This window comes from Aquarana catesbeiana, linkage group LG01 (genome assembly GCF_042186555.1).
Source record: "Aquarana catesbeiana isolate 2022-GZ linkage group LG01, ASM4218655v1, whole genome shotgun sequence".
In the NCBI taxonomy this organism is placed as follows: domain Eukaryota; kingdom Metazoa; phylum Chordata; class Amphibia; order Anura; family Ranidae; genus Aquarana; species Aquarana catesbeiana.
This window is the reverse complement of record NC_133324.1, coordinates 736,840,282-736,860,396: the sequence shown is the minus strand read 5'-3', so window position 1 is coordinate 736,860,396 and position 20,115 is coordinate 736,840,282. Positions and strand designations below refer to the sequence as shown.

General features: G+C 41.0%; 1 protein-coding gene across 2 annotated transcripts in view; it reads left to right on the top strand.

The window, feature by feature from the left end:
- Nucleotides 1-20,115, top strand: part of LRBA (LPS responsive beige-like anchor protein) — a 1,038,582-nt gene that overhangs the window by 808,062 nt on the left and 210,405 nt on the right. For both annotated transcript variants that reach the window (XM_073604899.1, XM_073604906.1), the window contains 2 exons: nt 15,886-16,026; nt 18,384-18,503. In XM_073604899.1, the coding sequence (XP_073461000.1) occupies nt 15,886-16,026; nt 18,384-18,503 (261 nt within the window). The remainder of the gene's footprint in view (nt 1-15,885; nt 16,027-18,383; nt 18,504-20,115) is intronic.

Genomic DNA, 20,115 nt, shown 5'->3' with positions numbered 1-20,115 from the left:
AGATCGCTTAGGCGATCTGAGTGGAAGTTCTCCTCTCCCCCTCCCTTCCTGCAGTCTTCTGGGACACGTCAAAGGGCCCAGAAGACTGCCGGACCATTCAAGAGGGGCAGAGGGACTTGCGCATGTGCAGTGTGCACCCGGCTGTGAATCTGCAAGCTGTCACAGCCGGTTGCCCACAGTTGAAATGCCAGCTCCAGGGAGAGGAGAGGGAGAGAATCGACAGTTTGGGTGACCACATCCCTGGATTCTGGGACAGGTGAGTGTGTGTTTATTAGATGTCAGCAGCTACAGTTTTTGTAGCTGCTGACTTTTAATAAGCACACAAACGACTGGAGCTCCACTTTAAAGTGCTATATATTTGCTCTAGCTTTGCGGCCAAAGTGGGATAACACCAACTTTATATTTGCTACATGTCCCCATTCACATAGCATAGCTTGAAAAAATATTTTAAAATTGCAGCTTTCCTTTTTGGATGCTCTATTCAGGATCCTCAGCAAGGAAAAATACAAGGTAGTTATCTTGTTTGTGAAGGGGCTAAATGGACAGCTGTGTTCTGCATAATTAACCCACTTTGTACTGTGCAGGCAGGCTTCACTGTCAATGGTAAATAGATTTGAACCTCGTCTGTCCTAACAAAGAGTTAAAAAAATTAGGAACCGCCCTTCCACACTGCACGTTTTATAAAAAAATAAAAAGGCAGCACAAAAACAGTGGGGTTTTCACAAATTTGACTGCAAAAGTGGAAATATACTTTACAATTAATGCTTATATTTGGCCGTGTACCATGATGGAAAGGGAGGTATACAAGAACTGAAATTGATTTCCACATATGAACCACATCGATCAATTTCTATACTCCTTAAATTGAAAACACATATGGCTCCAGCAGTATTTTTTCAAAGTTTCAATTTTTAAATTACTGTATCTGAAATTAGAATAGTTAAATTAACCAACTACATTCAGTTCTAGCACTTGCTATACTCCAGTTTTGCATGTTATTGGTTGATATGGGGCAACACAGAACCCAACCAAGACGCTACTTTGTCTATATATATATATATAAGATTGTATACATTTTATAGACTGTTTAACCGCTTCCCACCCGCAGTACGTCATATGACATCCTGGGCTTTGAGTGGCGATATCTAAATGCAGCTGCAGGCATCAGTCAGATAGTTTTTTCCGCTGGCGATTCCCTGCATAGTAAGAACAATCATAGTGGCTGTTCCGCCGTCCTCCAGTGCGTCTACCAGCTCGCCCGTGCGATTGGTGAGCTGGAGAAGGAATCCGCCGGCGGCGGAAGTTCAACATAGAGAATATCGAGGACCACATAGTCCCCGGCAGTCTCTATGACTCTTGGAGGCCTGGGCACGACGTTATGATCTTCTTTTTTTTTTTTTTTTTTTTTTTTTTCCTTTTTGATCTCAGGCTTTCCATCCTGGACTAGATATGTGGGGTCTTATTGACCCCACATCTCTCCATAAAGAGGACCTGTCCTGCACTATTCCTATTACAAGGATGTTTACATTCCTTTTAATAGACATAAAAGTGATCAAAAAATTTTAAAAAAGGGAATATTTTTTAAAGTGCACCGTCCCAGAAATGAATGCATATGTACATCGCGCCCACATGTGTAAAAGGTGTTCACTTCACACGTGTAAGGTATCATCACGAACGTTAGAGCAAGAGCAACAATTCTATCCCAAGATCTCCTCTAACTGTAAGTAGGTAAACTGTAAAACTTTTTAAAGCGTTACCTATAGAGATTTTTAATTTATGAGGTTTGGCACCATTCCACGAGTGTGCGCAGTTTTAAAGCATGACATGTTAGGTATCTATTTACTCAACTTAACATCATCTTTCATGTTATACAAAAAAATGTGGGCTTTTTTATTTCTTTTTAATTCATGAAACAGTTTTTTTTCCAAAACAAAAACGTTTGAAGAATTGCTGTGCAAATACCGTGTGACATAAAAAGTTCCAACGACCGCCATTTTATTTCCTAGGGTCTCTGCTAAAAAAATATATATATATATCTATAGATATATCTATAGATATATATATATATATATAATGTTTAGGCGTTCTGAGTAATTTTCCAGCAAAAAAATTCTGGAGTGGTAAAACATATTCCTAACTTCAACGAGTTTTGTTTATGCAAGTGTTTACGTTTGGTAAGGAAATTCTGCTGTGTGTGTTGCAGTAGCATCATTTAATAACCATAATAATAGGCATGCAAAATGTTCTCTTTGCCTTTTTACACACTAGGTATATAAACAAATTTTTGCCTAAAATGATACGCAGTAAAAAAGAAATGTAAGTTTTGCCTCTTCGATAAGATTGTGTTGCAATTTGTACACGTCTGTTCATAGTTATCAAGAGTGCTGCCTGAAGGATTCCATTGCTATCTGAGCAGTAGATAAAAGGGAAAATACAGTACAGTCTAGCCAGGTCACTATTGTAACATATATTTACACTTGTAACAGCTACTAGAGTTACTGCTTTACTTTACTGTGTATTCTACTAAGCGTGTGTGTGTGTGTGTGTGTGTGTGTTTTTTTTTTTTTCTTTTTCTTTTTAGCATGGCGCAATGTGGCAGTGTCTGCAAAGACTGCTCTGTTTCCCTTTCTATTAATGTTGTGATTGGCTTTATCTAAAACATTGTTGTACCAAATCCTGATGCTGTTGTTGTGGTAGTTCTGAGACTGGAATCACCTGAACATGGTATTGAGAGTGTTTTTCCCCTTACTGTGTCATTTTGCTACCTTGTGATTCTACTCCTTATCCTTGCTGTTCCTGGATTGTGGTACTAGGACTCAGGCCTATCCTTTCTCTGTCACATTGCTACCCTGATAGCCTGGTGCTTAGCCTTTCTGTGCCCAGATGGCTGTATGATGACTTTGGTTCTTGCTGTGCCATGTTTTTACCCCATGATCCTGCTGTTTATCCTTTCTGTGCCCAGGTTGCTGTACTGAGACTCAAAGCTATCCTTAATGTGCCATTGTGCTACCCCACAGTTCTGCAGCTTATCCTTGCTGTGCCCGAATTGCTGCACTTTGACTCTGGAGTATTTATCTGCAAATGTTTGTACCACCGTTTTTTATTACCTTTCTAATATCGCTTCTGTGCTACCTAAATATTTCTACATTATACTGTATTCTGTGGTTCACACCTGCCTGTCCAGCATTGAAACTGGAATCAATAATATGGTGGTCTCTAAAGAAAACACAGCCATTCACTGGGAAGATCAGTGTACTGAGGTTTCTCCACCCACCCCCAATTAGAAGCCCATCTAATTTACTAATACTTAAATTTCACTTAAACATACTTGGTATAGGCAAGTTGTATCATGCTAATTATATTTCCTGTTCCAAAGATTTTTCTATGCTTATACCTAAATAAGTGCAATCTGAACTGCGTCAACAGATCTGGATTGGTGGCAAAGGTATATATTTCTGTATAGCAACTTTTGGACCTTGTCATCTTTGTTAATGATATAAAAAGGTTAGATACAACTGAGTATCTTGGCACCCAAGCCCTCACAGAAAGCTCAAATGCTTTTGCTTAACAAACATCTCATCATGCCAATATTTTTAAACTTCAAACCAGAATTACTAATATGATTCCTTTTGCTAAGGCTAAGAAACATTTATACTTTAAAAATAAATTGTCTAAATTAAAAAGGTTCTAAACCCCTGAAATGGTGAGATTTTTATGGCACAACCAAAGAAAACCTAGTTATAAAATACAAAGTTTATTACAAAATTGGACACAGCAGTTTATGCAGTTTTCTGGACAGCATTTATGTTAGGTATCCATTAATCTAATCTAATCTGTATAAATAATACACTTAATATGATTTACTGAAGTATGCAGAGTGTCTTGATAGTTTGTGAAAAGGAGCAGGAAACAAGTGATTCGCAGTACATACCGTTGCAGATGCATATGTCTTTCTTTCTTATGTAAAATCACCATGCTGCTGCTACCCAACCCAGATTGCCTCAGGATCTTTGACCATGGTGAGGGATCTGGCAAACTCCTTGCCTACTTGGCTAACCGTGATAACCATACTGTTGTTTCTCTTAAATCTTCCACAGGCTGCCTTCTTACAGAACCACGGTACTTATACATCTTTGGATCCACCAATAAAAGCTGAGGAAATTTCTCTTTATCCTCAGCAAATTCCTCTGATATGGCTAACATTATTACAATTTTTGCCATTTTCAATGTTTTAAGCCGTCTTGACTTTTACAAGAAGTTCGGACAGGTGGTTTGTTTCCATCTGATTGCCCCATAGAGGAGAGTGGGACTGTGTCTGCGGCTGTTCTGCGTAATGGAGCGGACACGGACTTGTCACCCTCCTGCTCAGTGGGGGTCAGCGGAGAGATCCCCCGCTGAGCAAGCAGATTTCGCTTAGCGATGGCAACCTTGTGAAAGGGGCCTAAATCCTGTTCTGGATCTTTGTAGGGCTTTGGGTGAGAATAAACCTTCCTGTCCACATCTTGCCTAGTAGCCAGACCTCATTATTAGTCTCAGCTGTGCAGTTCTTTCGGGCTCCAACTGCTATTGAAACCTGTTGCTAGGTGAAAAGGCTGAGTGCTGACAGAACAATGAAAGATATATTTGCTGCCTGTTTGTTTTGGGGATACCCGCTAGGGGGCACTCTGTTAGGAACTGCCTTGAGTTTGGTTGTTAGACATGCAGATTTTGTTGTGTTTTATACTACAGACTTGTTGTACAAGGCCCACCTACACTGAAACTGTGTATGCTGCCTCTGTCGCTAACCCAGTGTTTCTCAACCTTTTTACAGTTGGGCGCCCTTGAAAAGTATGCCAAGTCTTGAGGCACTCCTGTCCAAGAATTGGTTCACATTACTGTGTGTTGCAGAACACGCGCAAAATCGCGCTTGTTCCTGACACACAGACAAATGCTCTGCTTTTTAGGGGTGCCCCACACATTGGCAAATGTTGGGTATTTTTGGTGCGGCACCATTTTAAAAAAGGGTCGGGGACTTCTTTTCCTGCATTTCTGTGGGTAGAGCAGCCCATTGAAATGAATGGGCTGCCCTACATGCAGTATGCATCTACACAGATGTGAACCAAGGGTTTGTTCACATGTGAGGTTGGAGGGATGATAAAACCACCTGATTGAGCTGTTTCTACCACCCCTAACTGCTCCCCCTTTAGCTGAAGAGACGGTAGCTGGGGGTGTACACATGCTGTGGCTGCAGCTGGAGGTATACCCTGGGGATTGGGGCTGCACTGCAACTGCACTGTAACCACCCTGCAACTGTGTACATTGCAGGCGGTTGGGGTGTGGTGATGCTGCATTTACGGGGTTAAAACAGGTGGTGATTAAGCAACATAATGCCTCTTTACCACCAGTCAAATGCATCTGAAAAGCGATCTAAACATGGCTTGCTTTTCAGAAGAGCTGCAGTCCTTGCTGCTATTACGTAAAAGCCCAAAAAAACAGTTTGGATAGTATAGGAATAGTGAGTCCGGATTAAAAGTAACATACATATTTATAAACACATTCACACAGATATAAATACATGTACAAACACACACATTCAAACACATGCGCTCGCACACACACATTTAAACCTATGTACAAACATAAACACATACAGACACATGCACACATACACACGTGTACGTACATACAGACACATGTACATAAGCACACACATACAGACACATGTACAAACACATTTATAAAATCCTTTAAAAAGTTCTAGTACAGTACCTTCCTTCACACAGCTGGGTACTGCACTCTAGGGGGAGGCAGAGGGCACAGCACACCCCCCCTCCCTTTATTTTCACTTTGCTGAGTCTGACTGAGCTCCATCACAGTGCCGATGCACAGTTCAGCTGGGGATCGGGAGCTTGGGCTCATCTGACAGCAGAGTTAACCAATAATCACCACTGCATGTAAAAATGTAAAACATAAAAAAAAAAAGAATTAGAATTATATTGGTTTGCACAGGTTATCAATTTTAAAAGCTCCACATCAAAAGTTTACCAGTGAGTAAGTAATATATGGTGTTCCTCAGTGACAAGTTGACAAGCTTGTAGTAGATACCTGGAACCATACCCCAGGAGGAACACAAATTTAAGCTGATGCCTCTGGATACATATCAGCCATTTAGTCCACTGAAACAAACCCCTAATTGAAACACTTTTAATATATTATCAATTAATTGTTTCCCAGACCTACAGTTTCCCCCGATTTTTGTTTCTCTAATTAAACAAAATTTTAATTAAGCAGTCTAAAATATTTATAGTGTGGCTGGATTTCATATACAGTACTGGAGCTTAGTAAACCACTTTTACAGTGTATTAAAACATAGCTGAATGTCCTCATCTTTTATAGCAGTTGTCAAGAAAATATAGGCCAGCACAGTAAAATGTATTAGCCCAATACATTGTCTCTATTTTATTAGGAGGAAGCGATGATGTACGGCTCTGTCAGCGCAGATCTATTGTTGGAGGATTTGCACTATTTTCTCTGCTCTGCCATTAATTTATAGCAGTAAACAATATGTAGCCCTCCAACTGCAGCAAAGCAGAATCTTTTAATGAGGTGGATGTTATTACCACAATAAATCAGTGCATTCATGTTATGTATAATTCAAAGTGTGTATTCCCACTGTAAGTTCTCTGTATAAGCTGATAGTGTATCACTGTCAGAGCTGTGCTCCACTTTATTTTTATTTTTTTTAAATTTTGTTAGGGGATTGGGTAGAATTTTTGTTATTTTTTTTATTTTCTTGTACTGCAAATGAGGGATGAAGAATGTCCCAGCCCGCATGAGAAAGTAAAGTGTAACAATTACATCAGAAATCAATAGTGTAGGTTCTGTGGCAGCATTGATCTGTGCAAACTGCTGTTTTCACAAGAGGCAACAAAATCAGTCCTAATTGGTTTTAGTGGTATCTCCAAGAAATGTAATTCAATAATAATGATTAGAGGTGGCTGTTCAGTTGGAGGAGCTTGGAAGCATATAGTCATTTGTTAAAATGCTGCAGGGAGAATTGCATTTTAGTGTTTATTTTATTTTCCATTAACTCAGTACTGTGCAGACTCTTTTAGGTAATGTGTATCTTGCATGGAACATGTATCCTTTAAACAGTGTGCAACATTTAAATGACATTCCGGTCATGGCAGAAAACTAAACCTTAAGGCTGCATTCACACCTGAGCGTTTTCAGTTCGTAAAACGCCCCAAAAAAAAACGCATGAAAAACACCCAACAAGCAAAATCCTATTCATTTCAATGGTACCTGTTCACATCTGAGCGTTTTGTCACCTGAAGCAAAACGCCTGAAAAATGCCTTAAGCTCAAAAAAGAACATGAGCTTCTTTGGGGCAAATTACAGCCGTTTTTCTGCTTTTTACATTGATGATCTGTACAAAATTGTGGCAAAACGCAGTAAAAACGCGCAACTTTGAAACACTCAGGTGTGAATGCAGCCTGAAATTCAAAAAAAAAGTTTTTCTTTATCGTACATCACAGGACACAGAGCCACAGTAATAACTGTATGGGTTATATGGCACCTTCAGGTGATGGACACTGGCACACTCTAAACAGGAAGTTCAATTCCCCATATAACCCCTCCCCTTACCGGGAGTACCTCAGTTTTTTCGCCAGTGTCTTAGGTGTTGGTCACGAGTAAAGATGTGCTGTGCTGAGCTCCGCTGGAATATTCCTTGCTGGGGCAGGCCATGCAACCGGATCCATTCAAAGTGTCTTTTCCAGGCCGAATTGAATGGTACCCGGCCCTCGTGTCTGAAGAAACAAGGTTTTGCCTGTAACACTTCTCTTTTTAGAGAGCTGGGCCCCGGGGATCCAGTATTTGGTTTTTTCAGCCATATTCGTTTCAAGCTGCATGCTTCCTCCAGCCCAGGCTCCAGGTAAAGTCATAGGGAATGTCTTCTCCCAGGAATGTCCCCTCACCTGGATGGCTTCCTCCAGGTAGAGGGAGCATGGCGCTAGGCGGTGTACCGCGCCGCTCCCACCCTTCGGCGGCTCTCCTCTCCTCCTCCCCCAGTCGTCCTCCATGTGGTCCAGTCTGGTTCGAAGCCTGCTCGCGCAAGAAACAATCTAATTTAAAATTGATGAGGGGGGGGCACAGTGGGTGGTTGGAGGAAGGGGGCGGAGCTTAGCAGCGTTGGCACGAATTGAGCATCCACAACGCGGGCTGCATAGTTATAAAATGCACTTTTTCAGGTGCGTACAGCTAGGAGGGACACAGAGCAGACAAGTGTCGTGTGAGTGGGTGACACAGGCATTCCCAGACACATTTATTTTAAAGCATCAGGCTGAGCTTAATAGCAGCGGCAGTTGCTGGACTATTACTCAGCAGTGGGTGCTTTATTTTGTGGTACCTCTGCGTTTGTGCTTAGCACTATGACCAGAGGAGGTGGTTCAAATGCCACAAAGACCAAGGACACAAGGGTCGCCCTTAGGTCCTAGGGACCCTCCCTCTGCAACACCATCCCAATCTAAAGAAGCTGTTCAGAGTGAGCCATTAGGGTTATCAGGGGCTGCAATTGCTTCCGACACTTCAGACCCTGTCTATATAACTGAGCAGGTTTTCTCCTCAGCTATGAGTGGTTTTGAGGAAAAGCGGCTTCAAATCGCATCTTCACAGTGGAAGAGTGGAAGAAAAATGTATTAGGTCCCCTTCTACCACCCAGGGTCCTCAAATGGAGGAACTGTGGGAGGGGGAAGATGAATCCCCCTTGGGACCGTGAAGAGGCTGATGATTCCTCTTCCAGGGGATCAAATGGGGAAGGACCTTCTTAGCTTCCCATGCTGAGAATTTTGTCCGCTCCACATTTAAGCTAAGCTTAACGGAGTCGGTTAAAGAGCCCTCTTCCTGTTTGGGTTCACTAAAGCCTCCGCAAGCCTTGCTTGCCTTTCCTGTCCATTCATTACTAAGAAAGCTTATGTATTCCGAGTGGGATCACCCAGATAAGCACCTTTTTTCCTCCCAAAAAGTTTTTAACACTTTATCCTATGGGGGAAAAAATTTTACTAAGGGGTGAAGTATACCAGCAATTGATGCTGCGATATCCTCTGAATAAAAGTTAGACTTGTCTGCTTAACAATGCACAAATGCTTAGGGATCCAACTGATAAAATTTGGAATTCCTGTTAAAACATTTTTCTCCTTGGCAGGTTTAGTGGCTCAACCTGCAGGAGCGGCATTTGGGGTATGTCAATCCTTGAGAGACCATTTGAATTAGGTACTCAAGGTGTTCCCTGAACAGCAGGCCCAGGAATTAGCTGAGCTGCCAGCGGCTTTGTGTTTTATAAATGACGCAATCAGAGATTCTATTCTTCAAACCTCTCGCTTTACGCTTGTGTTGGTACATATACGTAGAATCTTATGGTTGAAAAAGTTGGTCAGCCGAAGTGGCATGCAAAAGCTCGTGGCTGGTTTTCCTTCCCCTGTGAAAAGCTGTTTTGTGAGGATCTGGACCAATATATCGAAAAAATATCAAGTGGGAAAAGTACATTTTTTGCCAGTTAAGGAAGGCACCCCAGTTAAGGAAGGCACCCCAGCTAGCTCAAGTAAGGGGAAGACTTCTGCAGCTTTCTAAGGTCTGGCAGGAAATAATTTTGGGACAGATGGGTGGTCCCCACAAAAGCTCTAGGATACAGACTAGCGTTTCGAGAATTCCCGTCTCGTTTCCTCAGGTCAAATGTCCCCAAAGACCCAGAGAGAAAGAAGTCTCTCTTTCTAGCGTTAGACCGACTTTTGTCTCAGAAGTGATCATGGTGGTCCCCGTGGATGAGCAGGGGTCAGGGTTTTATTCAAACTTTTTCACGGTACCAAAACCAAATGGGGATGTCAGACCCATTTTAGATCTCAGATCTAAACCGGTTCAGGAAGATTCGTTCTTTCGCATGGAATCAATCCATTCAGTAGTCTCCATTCTACAAGGGGGAGAGCTTCTGGCATCAATCGACATCAAGAATGCATACCTGCATTTACCTATTTTCCCCACTCACCAGAAGTATCTGTGTTTCGTAGTAGAAAAACTTCAGTTTTAGTTTGTAGCCTTGCCTTTTGGTCTAGCTACTGCACCTCGGGTGTTTACAAAACTTCTGTCCCTTCCTCTGGCAATGTTAAAGTGGTTGTTAACCCACTTTTTGGACTTCTACCTATAGGTAAGCCTAGAATAAGGCTTACCTATAGGTAGTGAAAATAACTCCTAAACGTGCCCTGTTTGAGAGATTTCTCTTGTAGTCTGCCGAAAATTCCAACGGCGCATGCGCAGGGAAGAAACTAAACAAAGTTCCGTTTCTTCCCTAGCCTGTTAATCGGGGCTCTCGTGCACATGCGCGGGAGTGATGTCACGCGGCTCCGGCGAAGCACAGAGCCAGGGTCCGCGGCCCGGAAGGAAGAGGGGCCGGAAGATGGACGCTCCGTACACAGGGGACATCACTGGATTCTTTTGCAGGTAAGTGGCACATAATGGGCTAGTATGCCATGCATACTAGCCCGTTATGCTTTTCATTTGCAGGCTTTGCAGCAAACAAAAGAGGAAGTAAAACCCATCAGGGTTTACTTCCTCTTTAAGGACTCAAATTACAGCAATAATAGCATACCTGGACGACCTGCTCTTAATAGACCGGTTGGTAGTCCGCTTGGACCAAAGAGTGGTAACCACAGTCAATTACTTGAAATGCCTAGGTTGGGTAATCAACCTAGAGAATCTTCTTTAGAGAGAATTAGAGTACTTGGGTCTGGTCATGGATACAGCCCAGAAGAAGGTGTTTTTACCCCAGGCAAAGGTTAGCGCCATAAAGGAGCTGGTCCAGGGGGTCAGGGCAAAGAAGGGTCCCTCTATTCACCTTTGTATAAAGTTGTTGGGGAAGATGGTGGCTTCATTCAAAGCAGTTCCCTATGCTCAGTTTCATTCGAGACTGCTGCAAGACAGTATCCTATCAGCCTGGAACAAGAAGATTCGGGCACTAGATTTTCCAAGGTGTTGCCAAAAAATACACCAGAGCCTAAAGTTGGTGGAGATTATCCAAGAATCTGCAGAAGGGGAAATCCTTCTTACCGGGCAGTCCTGAAAGAAGCGTCTTCCCAAGGGAAATGCCCCAGAACCGAAAGGACCTTGCCCATCAACACTCTAGAAATTTGGGCAGCGCGTCCAGCCCTAAAGACCTGGACATTCAGGTTGCAGAACTCTCCTGTAAGGATTCAATCCGACAATGCCACAGCAGTGGCTTATATCAATCACCAAGGGGGCACCAGAAGTCAGGCAGTCCACATCCTAACCCGGGCAGAAAAACATGTGCCGTGCATATCAGCAATCTTCGTTCCAGGGGTAGGGAACTGGCAGGCAGACTACTTAAGTCGCCAGCAGTTGTTCCCGGGGGAATGGTCCCTTCACCCCGACATCTTCCTGGCTATATGCCAAAATGGGGGATCCCGGATGTAGGTCTGTTTGCATCCAGGTTCAACAACAAAGTCGACAACTTTGTGTCAAGAACAAGGGATCCACTCACATGCGGAACAGATGCATTGGTGACCCAGTGAGATCAGTTCTCACTGATTTATGCATTCCCTCCTATTCTGCTGCTACCTCAATTTCTTCGCAGGATCACGCGGGAAAGGAAGCCGGTTGGCCCTAGCATGGCCCAGAAGATCTTGTTATGCAGAAATAGTAAAGATGGTGGTAGGGGCCCCATGACCCCTACCACCACGTCCAGACCTGCTATAGCAGGGACCAGTGTTCCATCCTACTTTACAAACGCTAATTTTAATGGTTTGGCTATTGAAACCCACATTCTAAGGAATCGTGGGCTTTCAGGCTTAGTGATACCTACCTTGATTAATGCAAGGAAATCAGCTTCCAGAGTCATTTATCATAGAGTCGGGAAAGCATATGTTCTTGATGTGAATCCAGGGGTTGGCATCCTAGGAAGTATGCCATAGGTAAAATTCTGGCCTTTCTGCAAGTGGGGCTAGAGATGAAACTGGCCTTGAGTACTATCAAGGGCCAGGTTTCGGCCTTATCAGTATTGTTTCAGCGTCCGCTTGCTTCGCTTTTTTTTTATTCAAAGCTTTATACAGGGGGTAATGCAGCTTAATCCACCGGTTAGAGCACCCCTGAACCCTTGGTGCTTGAATGTAGTTCTGTCGGCATTACAGAAACAGCCTTTTGAGCTGATACGACACATTCCTTTGGTCCTTTTCAACAAGGAAACTAGTTTTTCTGGTAGCCATTTCTTCTGCAAAAAGGGTATCAGAGTTGGCGGCTCCTTCTCGTAAGAGCCATATTTATCCATTCACAAGGATGGAGTAGTATTGCATCCTCATCCTAGCTTTCTGCCAAAGGTGGTTTCAGGTTTTTACCGAAACCAGGATATTGTTTTACCTTCATTTTTTCCAGAACCCTGTTCTAAGGAAGAAAGTCACTACACTCTTTGGATGTAGTGAGAGCAGTCAAGATCTGTTTGAAGGTGACTGCTCAGATTCGAAAAACAGAGATGCTTTGTGTTGCCTGAAGGTTCTAGGAAAGGACAGGCAGCATCAAAATCCACTATTGCCAAATGGATTCGGCAGGTAATTATTCAAGCTTATGGCTTGAAGAAAAAGGTCAAAGCGCACTCCACCAGGGCTTCGTGGGCAGTGCATCACCAAGACTCCATGGCTCAAATCTGCAAGGCCACAACCTGGTCTTCAGTCCATACATTCACCAGATTCTATCAGGTGGATGTAAGAAGGCATGAGGATATCGCCTTTGGGCGCAGTGTGCTGCAGGCAGCAGTATAGGTCCTCAGGTCTGATTGCACCCTACTTTTGTTGTGTCCCTTCCCCTCAGGTGGCATTGCTCTGGGATATCCCATACAGTTATTACTGTTGCTCTGTGTCCCTTGATGTACTCCAAGAAAAGGATTTTACAGGTAGGCTGTTATAAAAATCCTATTTTTTTTTTTTAAATCCAGGCTCAGCTGTAGTGCACCAGTATGGTTTGCTGTTTAAATCTGACCTATACTAAGACAATCTTATCTTTTTTTTTAAATGTGCAAGATAAGTTGCCAATGACACATCACTTACAGAAGGCTGTTGCTCTTTTGTCTAGTCCTACCTTGTCATCCATTCTTCACTCCTATAAATCTGCCACCATATTAGTGGCGGAACAAGCTAAGCTATCCCTATAAGAAGAGCCTTTCCTTTTCCTTAACCCTGCTCTCTGAGACACTATCAGTGTAATCCAGAGGCATGGATGGGTGTGATATGCCCAAACATCTAAAACTGCTGACAAACACCTGTAAGCCAAAATAGTGGCAACATCTTAGGTGTCTGTGGGTTGAATGTGGTTATTTTTCTCCACTATAAACTATTACTCATTTGAAACATGGATAACTTTAACAAATTGTGAGACAAAAAAATGTGGCTTTTTTTGAAGCTTTTCTTGACTGATCTGCCATTGCTCGATCAAATTAAAACTTTGCATCAGTCATAATGACTTGGTCCAATTTTAGGATCAGTCTTCAGAAATCTGAGGCACTAAATATCACTCACTATTCAATATGCCAGAATTCAGAATATATAAACAAACTTGATATTCAAATGGACCCATTACTAAATATCTGGGCATTTACCTAACATCAACCATAGGTGCTATTTCTGGAAAAAAATTCAATCTTTCCTTATACAAAACAAACCAAATCTACTCAGGTGGCTTTCTGGCATTCACCGAAATAGTATTCACACCCTAGACTACTATATCCACCTTGGACCTTCCCAATTAACTTACCTATTTGCTTGTTAAAGTGACATAGTTGTATCCACATATTGTTTTTAACAGCCCCCTAATTGTGTGGTGGTATGGTCTTGCCTAGTTTTTGCTGCTTAATTGACTCAAATAATGATATATTATTTGATTCATGAAAGCCCCATTTGGGGCGGGGGGGGGGGCGCGTGTGTCTAGAAGTGACTGAATATGACCCTTTATTGATTGCTAATGTACTGTGGCTGCTTCCCTCAGACTATAGGGCAAATCTCGAACCCTATTACGAAACATTCCCTTACTCTTTGTGACAGGCTCAAAGGTCCCTCTGGCCTCCTATCACCTAATGTACCCTTATTGTCCTTCCTTAGGAATCCTCCTTTCTATCCGGCCCTTCTCTCCCACTTCCTTTCAGGTTTGGGAGGACTTGAAGCTAACCATATTGTACCTACTTGACAACCTGTGGCCATGACCCACATGTTGCAGGACCTATATCATGATTGTATTTACAGCTACTTAACAAGCAGAACACTGATCCTCCCACATACACAGGCCAGTGGGTAATAGACCTGAGAGTCACTATTGATGTCAATGATTGGAATGAAATATGGGTTATGACCATCGCAAAAATATTAAGGCATTAGAAATTAATTACAAGGTACTGACCCCCAGGTACTTGCTTCCTCTCAGAGTCTGTAAATTTGTTCCAAACTATCTGGCAACATGTTTTTGAAGCTGATGATGATTGGACACATATTTACTTGTGGTGGCCTTGTCCAAAAGCCAACAAGTTTATAGAAATGTTTCAAATTTACATTTAAACATTTCTCAACCACAATCAACCTTGACCCTTTGATAGCTCTCCTTAATACTTGCCCTCTGAACCTTACAATGCAGTTTTCAAAACCACACTAAAGATGCAGCTTGCAGGACTTTTCAAAATGCACTTCACCTGTAACATAGTGGTGTGAAAAGTCCCATAGGATTTAAAGGGGAACATTTTTCTTGCGTTTTTCTTGTAAGGAAAAAATGCAGGAAAAAACTGTATCAGTATGAAAGGGCCCTTAGGCTTGAAAATAGTCAGTGCTGATTGAGAGAGTGAAGTTACACTTTAAGTGAAACATTTTTTTTATTTATATACTTTTCAACGCTTTTTAAGATCCAGTCAGACAAATTAAGTAATTTAAAGTATTCACAGTGCTTCACTTTTTCTACAAGATGCATACTGCTAGGTAAAATTTTTACATGATGGCATATCAGTAGACTGACTGCTGGGTAAATGGCTCCTGCCATGGTGGCTAGTTAGTGTTAGGATTCTGTTTTGTTCATTAGGTTTTTTTGGGGGGTTTTCCAAGAACATTACAGCTCCATAGAAGAACTGCACATGCACATAATATGTTTAACCATCATACAAAGCATGAGGAATTTGTCATATACACAGCAATCGTACACTGTTCCATTTGCACCAATAAGGCATTCTTAGGAGAAAACCTGGCTGAGCGTTTTCCACCTCTGGTTAGAATTCCGTTTCACAGTAACATATAAACCAGTATATCTTATTTTGTGGCAGAAACGTATTAGTGTGTCTAGTATTCAGCAGCTTTTAGTTTCATAATTATTCTAAGGACCGTTATAAATCTTTCACTGAATTGTAAATTGCATGCTTGCATTTCAGTGTTGGATTAAATGATTAATTTTATAATGCTTGTTATACCCTATTGTGCCCAGAAGTACAGTAGTGGTATATGCACTATCACCACAATGTATGCCTATGATATATTTTCATGATATATTCTAATTTCCACTTTATTGTAGTGTTGTGTTTTCCATAAAATGCAACTTTCTCAATATGTGTAAAGTAATAAAGATCAGGCTGGTAAATGTATTTAGGTTTTACCTATATTGAAATACAACATGCCTTAGAACATGTCGGGACCCTTTAAATATGTATTTGTTTACATTTTATAACCACATTTTGGCATTCTGTTTCTTTTTGCCTCCACACGTAAAAGCCATTTCTGCATTTGTATGTTTGTATTTCCATTCCTTTGCCACTGTTAACATGGCTGCAAAAACATGTTCAAATTATATAACCTAAATTTCAGTTCTGTGTTTATTTTCTAGCCTGTTGGAGCACTGAACCCAAAGCGAGCAGCCTTCTTTGCCGAGCGCTATGAATCATGGGAGGATGATCAAGTTCCAAAGTTTCACTATGGCACCCATTACTCTACTGCTAGCTTTGTACTGAGCTGGCTTTTAAGAATTGTAAGTTGCTATCCTATAAGAGATGAAATAGTGAAAACTTTCAACACTGACAGCAAATATGAACTAATTGTTGGCACCCATATTTGTGCAGCTACCACTTATGGCTAACATTAAAACCTCAATGTACATATCCCTAATACCTAATATACTCCAAACATTATTATTTTATCCTTAAAGAGGAGCTGGAGTCAAAAAAGGAAGATTTGCTGTTACAGGGAACATCTAGAAACGGTATTTGTTCCTAAACAATAATAAAATAAAGAAAACCGACTCCAAAATGTGTAACAATGAATAACAGCTGGAACAATACCCTAATATGTGATATACACAAAATATAGTGAACAACAGTGCAGCGCTATGAAAATCACAATATTGCTAAATTCAGATTATAAACATATGTATGACAAAATCATTAAAAAGTGACAAAGAAAAGACAAATATAAAAAAAAATTGTATAAACGTATAAGTGCATTTAAGTAATAAACCAAAAGTCCCAATGAAGAGCCAGAAGCAATCGTACTCAACATGTGGGGACAAGGTGCTTTGGGGGGGCTGCTACCCCAAAGCACCCTTCCCAAGTTGAGGGCATGTGGCCTGGTATGGTTCGGGAGGGAGGGCGGCGCTCGCTCGTCCCCACCCCCTTTCCTGACCGGCCGGGCTGCGTGCTCGGATAAGGGTCTGGTATGGATTTTGGGCGGGACCCCCACGCCGTTTTTTCGCCAGCACGAGATGTACAGTACCCTGTCGCCAAGAATCAGCGAGATGGAATCGCGCTGGAAACACATTCTCGCAGGCAGCTACTGTAGGATTCTATTCAACCCGATACAGTATATATCTGTATGTAAATTAAACTGAAGGGTTGTATAATTTATCATTTTAACCCACTATTTTACTTCATAAATGAAAAAAGGATTCACGATTATAAATTAAAAAAAAAACTCAGTGGTTTAGTTATTTTAATTTATCATGTTTGGAAGATAGTACTCGGTTAAAGAATTGCACCTGAAGTGGTTTCATCTAAAGGTCTTTGTTTCAAAATGCACTTTGCTGAAAGCCTTCATTTGCATTCTTGTACAAAGCCAAAGTAATTTATCTGTTTCTAATAATGGTAAGCAGCCATAATAAGCATCCTCTGTAATGTGTTGGTGTTGGATTAATCAGGAATTGTGTTTATTGATAGCGTGTAGGTTTACAATAGTGCATGTTTTCTGTAAACCTAAGATGTAATTCATCTAACAGAAAGTAATTTCTTTGGGAGAGCATTAGCAGCCTACCATTAATTAAAGCTTGTTACAATGGTATAAGGAGACATAAATCCTTGATATAATTTATGGTGCCTTGCTAATTTTAGGCAATTATCTACTAATATGGGCTTAAGTGTTGTTTAACTAAGAGGTGGCTTTTAAAACCTTTAAGCATTTCTCCCAATCATAAATTCCAAATGAAAATCAAAATGTAAAAGGTAGTTTAATGCATGTAATCTAAATACATGTGTTTACAGGGGAGGGCTTCACTACTTAGATAAATAATGTATTGCACAAATTCTCTAATCTGTATTCCAGATATTTGGTATTTTTTACATTTTGAGCATGTTTGTGTTACAGAATTGTTTTGCAGGTATTTATGTAGCGCAAGTCTTTTATATTCTATTCATTCACATCAGTCCCTGCCCTCAAGGAGCTTACAGTCAAAGTTCCCTATTGTTCATACATCGTTGCATTCTATAGTCAATATGGACATGTAGACAGGAGTCAGCTACCCTACCTACATTTCTTTGGAGTGTGGGAGGCTACCACAATACCTGAAGGAAAACCCATGCAAGCATAGGGAATTCAAACAAAATCCATCACTGCTGCAAAGCAGAAGTGCTAACCACTAAGCCACTGTGCTGCATTAAGAATTTAGAGTAATGGATATTGTCTATATTTTGTTAAAGGGTTTCCATTCTGAAATGCGATTACTTATACGGTGCTAATTATCAGTCTCCGTTCGTTTTTTTTTTTTTTTTAAAGATACTGCTGAACTGTGTCTTGGGTTTAGCCTCTCAACATTCTGTCTCCCAGAGACAACCATCACTGTGACATCAACTGGAGCCATTTCAACTTGCACTGCCAATGAGCTGAAGCACATGGAGCTCTCAGTTCTGAAGCTGGCTAAAAAAAAAATGGAGTAATGGATATATTTGGCTTCAGCCTATATACACTTAAGTTATTACTGTCACCTAGTATGTAGATGTCACTACTAGAACAATTAATAATCTTTCAGTAATGCAACGTTGATCAAGATATAATTTATCTTTTCTAGAGGTTAATTTCTTATAAAGTAGTAAAGTAAAGTATTTTTTTTTTCTGTTCTAGGAACCGTTTACAACATCCTTCCTGAATTTCCAAGGTGGAAAATTTGACCACGCAGACAGAGCATTTTCTTCAGTTTCAAGGGCATGGCGTAACTGTCAGAGAGACACCTCTGATATCAAGGTAAATTCTGGAGGGTTGTCTGATCTGGCCTTTTTGACACAAATAATTTGTAACTTTTTTTCCCTCAACACCACTGTATAGTAATTCTTCAGATTGACAATTTAACAGCCAATGTTTGCTGTATTGTAGATGATTTTCATTCAACTCAATTTTCTGCGAGGTTCATTCTTATCAATGACACTAAACATAAGCAGGCTCTGCAAACTTCTCCAGTGTGCGTCTCTACTCCTTCAACACTATCATATTACTCCTTCCAATTGAAAATAATGTTATAGTGGTATTGTTTTTTTGCCTTTTTTAATTTAAGTTTTTCCTTTATATGTTTAAGCACTTTATCAAACCTAGTTTTTATTTTAAACCTACCTTTATGCTCACCTTAACCCTGTAACCCTAAGCCTTTTAAATTATCTTGACAAAACAGATAACAATGAAAACGGCATTATAGCACTCTAAAAGTCAAAAACTGCATTATTTTGTACTTATTTACGTTTTCATGTGCAGGTGTTTCACCTAATCACATTGTCCTTTTACCGGCCTTTTTAGAGGCAACAAAAAGCCCACAGCCAGTGGGTCCAGGAACAGCACAGTTTTGGCAGAAAAAACTCTTGACACGCCTAAACGCGGCTTCATCACTTGAGCGTTAATTCATTTCAATGGCTAGAATAAATATTATGACCAATGAAATAATTTAACCTCCCTGGCGTATGATTATTTCGGATTTTAGGTGCTGAAAGCGGTACAATTATTTTGCATGGAAATTTGGCGTTTTATATTGTAGGCCTGTAATTCTTAACAATAACACACTTAAATCTGTCCAAACAAGAGTCTAGTAGATATTCCGGGTATGATGAAGTTTGAAACACAAAAACATAAACTATAATATAATAAATAAATATAAATAATTAAAAAAAATAATATAATAATAATAAAATAAATTTCCCCACGATTCACTATCGCTCAATTCTGCAAGTGCTCTAATTTACTATCGCTGTTTTCTAGCTGATCTAAAGCCACTTTTGACATAAAGGGACACTTTTTGGATGCTATGGACAATCTCCAGTTTCCAGGCAGAAAGAACAGTATATATCATATAAAACTGCATGCAGGGCATGGGCCAAAGCACTGGGGACAAAAGGGATGTGAAATAATTTCATACAGTACTGTAATCTGTAAGATTACAGTACTGTATGTGTTATGATTTTTATATTTTTTAATTTACCGCCAGGCTCCGCCCCCGTGCGTCGCGCCGCTCGCAGGGAACTGAGCCTGGCACGGAGAGGTTTCGGAGGAGAGACAGCCCACGGACACAGCGGGGGACATCGCAGGATCCTGGGGACAAGGTAAGTAACGCCGCACCAGGATCCTGCAATGTAATCCCGAGTGTGGCTCGGGGTTACCGCTAATGGGACTGAAATTTAACCCCGAGCCACACTCGGGATTACCGTCAGGGAGGTTAACAGGCAAGCACTTGACGTGCCTAAACGTGTTACAAGTGTTTAAAAATGTCAAGCGTTTTTTCTGTCAAAACTCTGCTGCCAGGAGAAAATGAGTCTAGTAACGTTAGCAAAACATCCAGTGTGCATAAGCCCTAAATCTGATTGCTAGCTCTGTG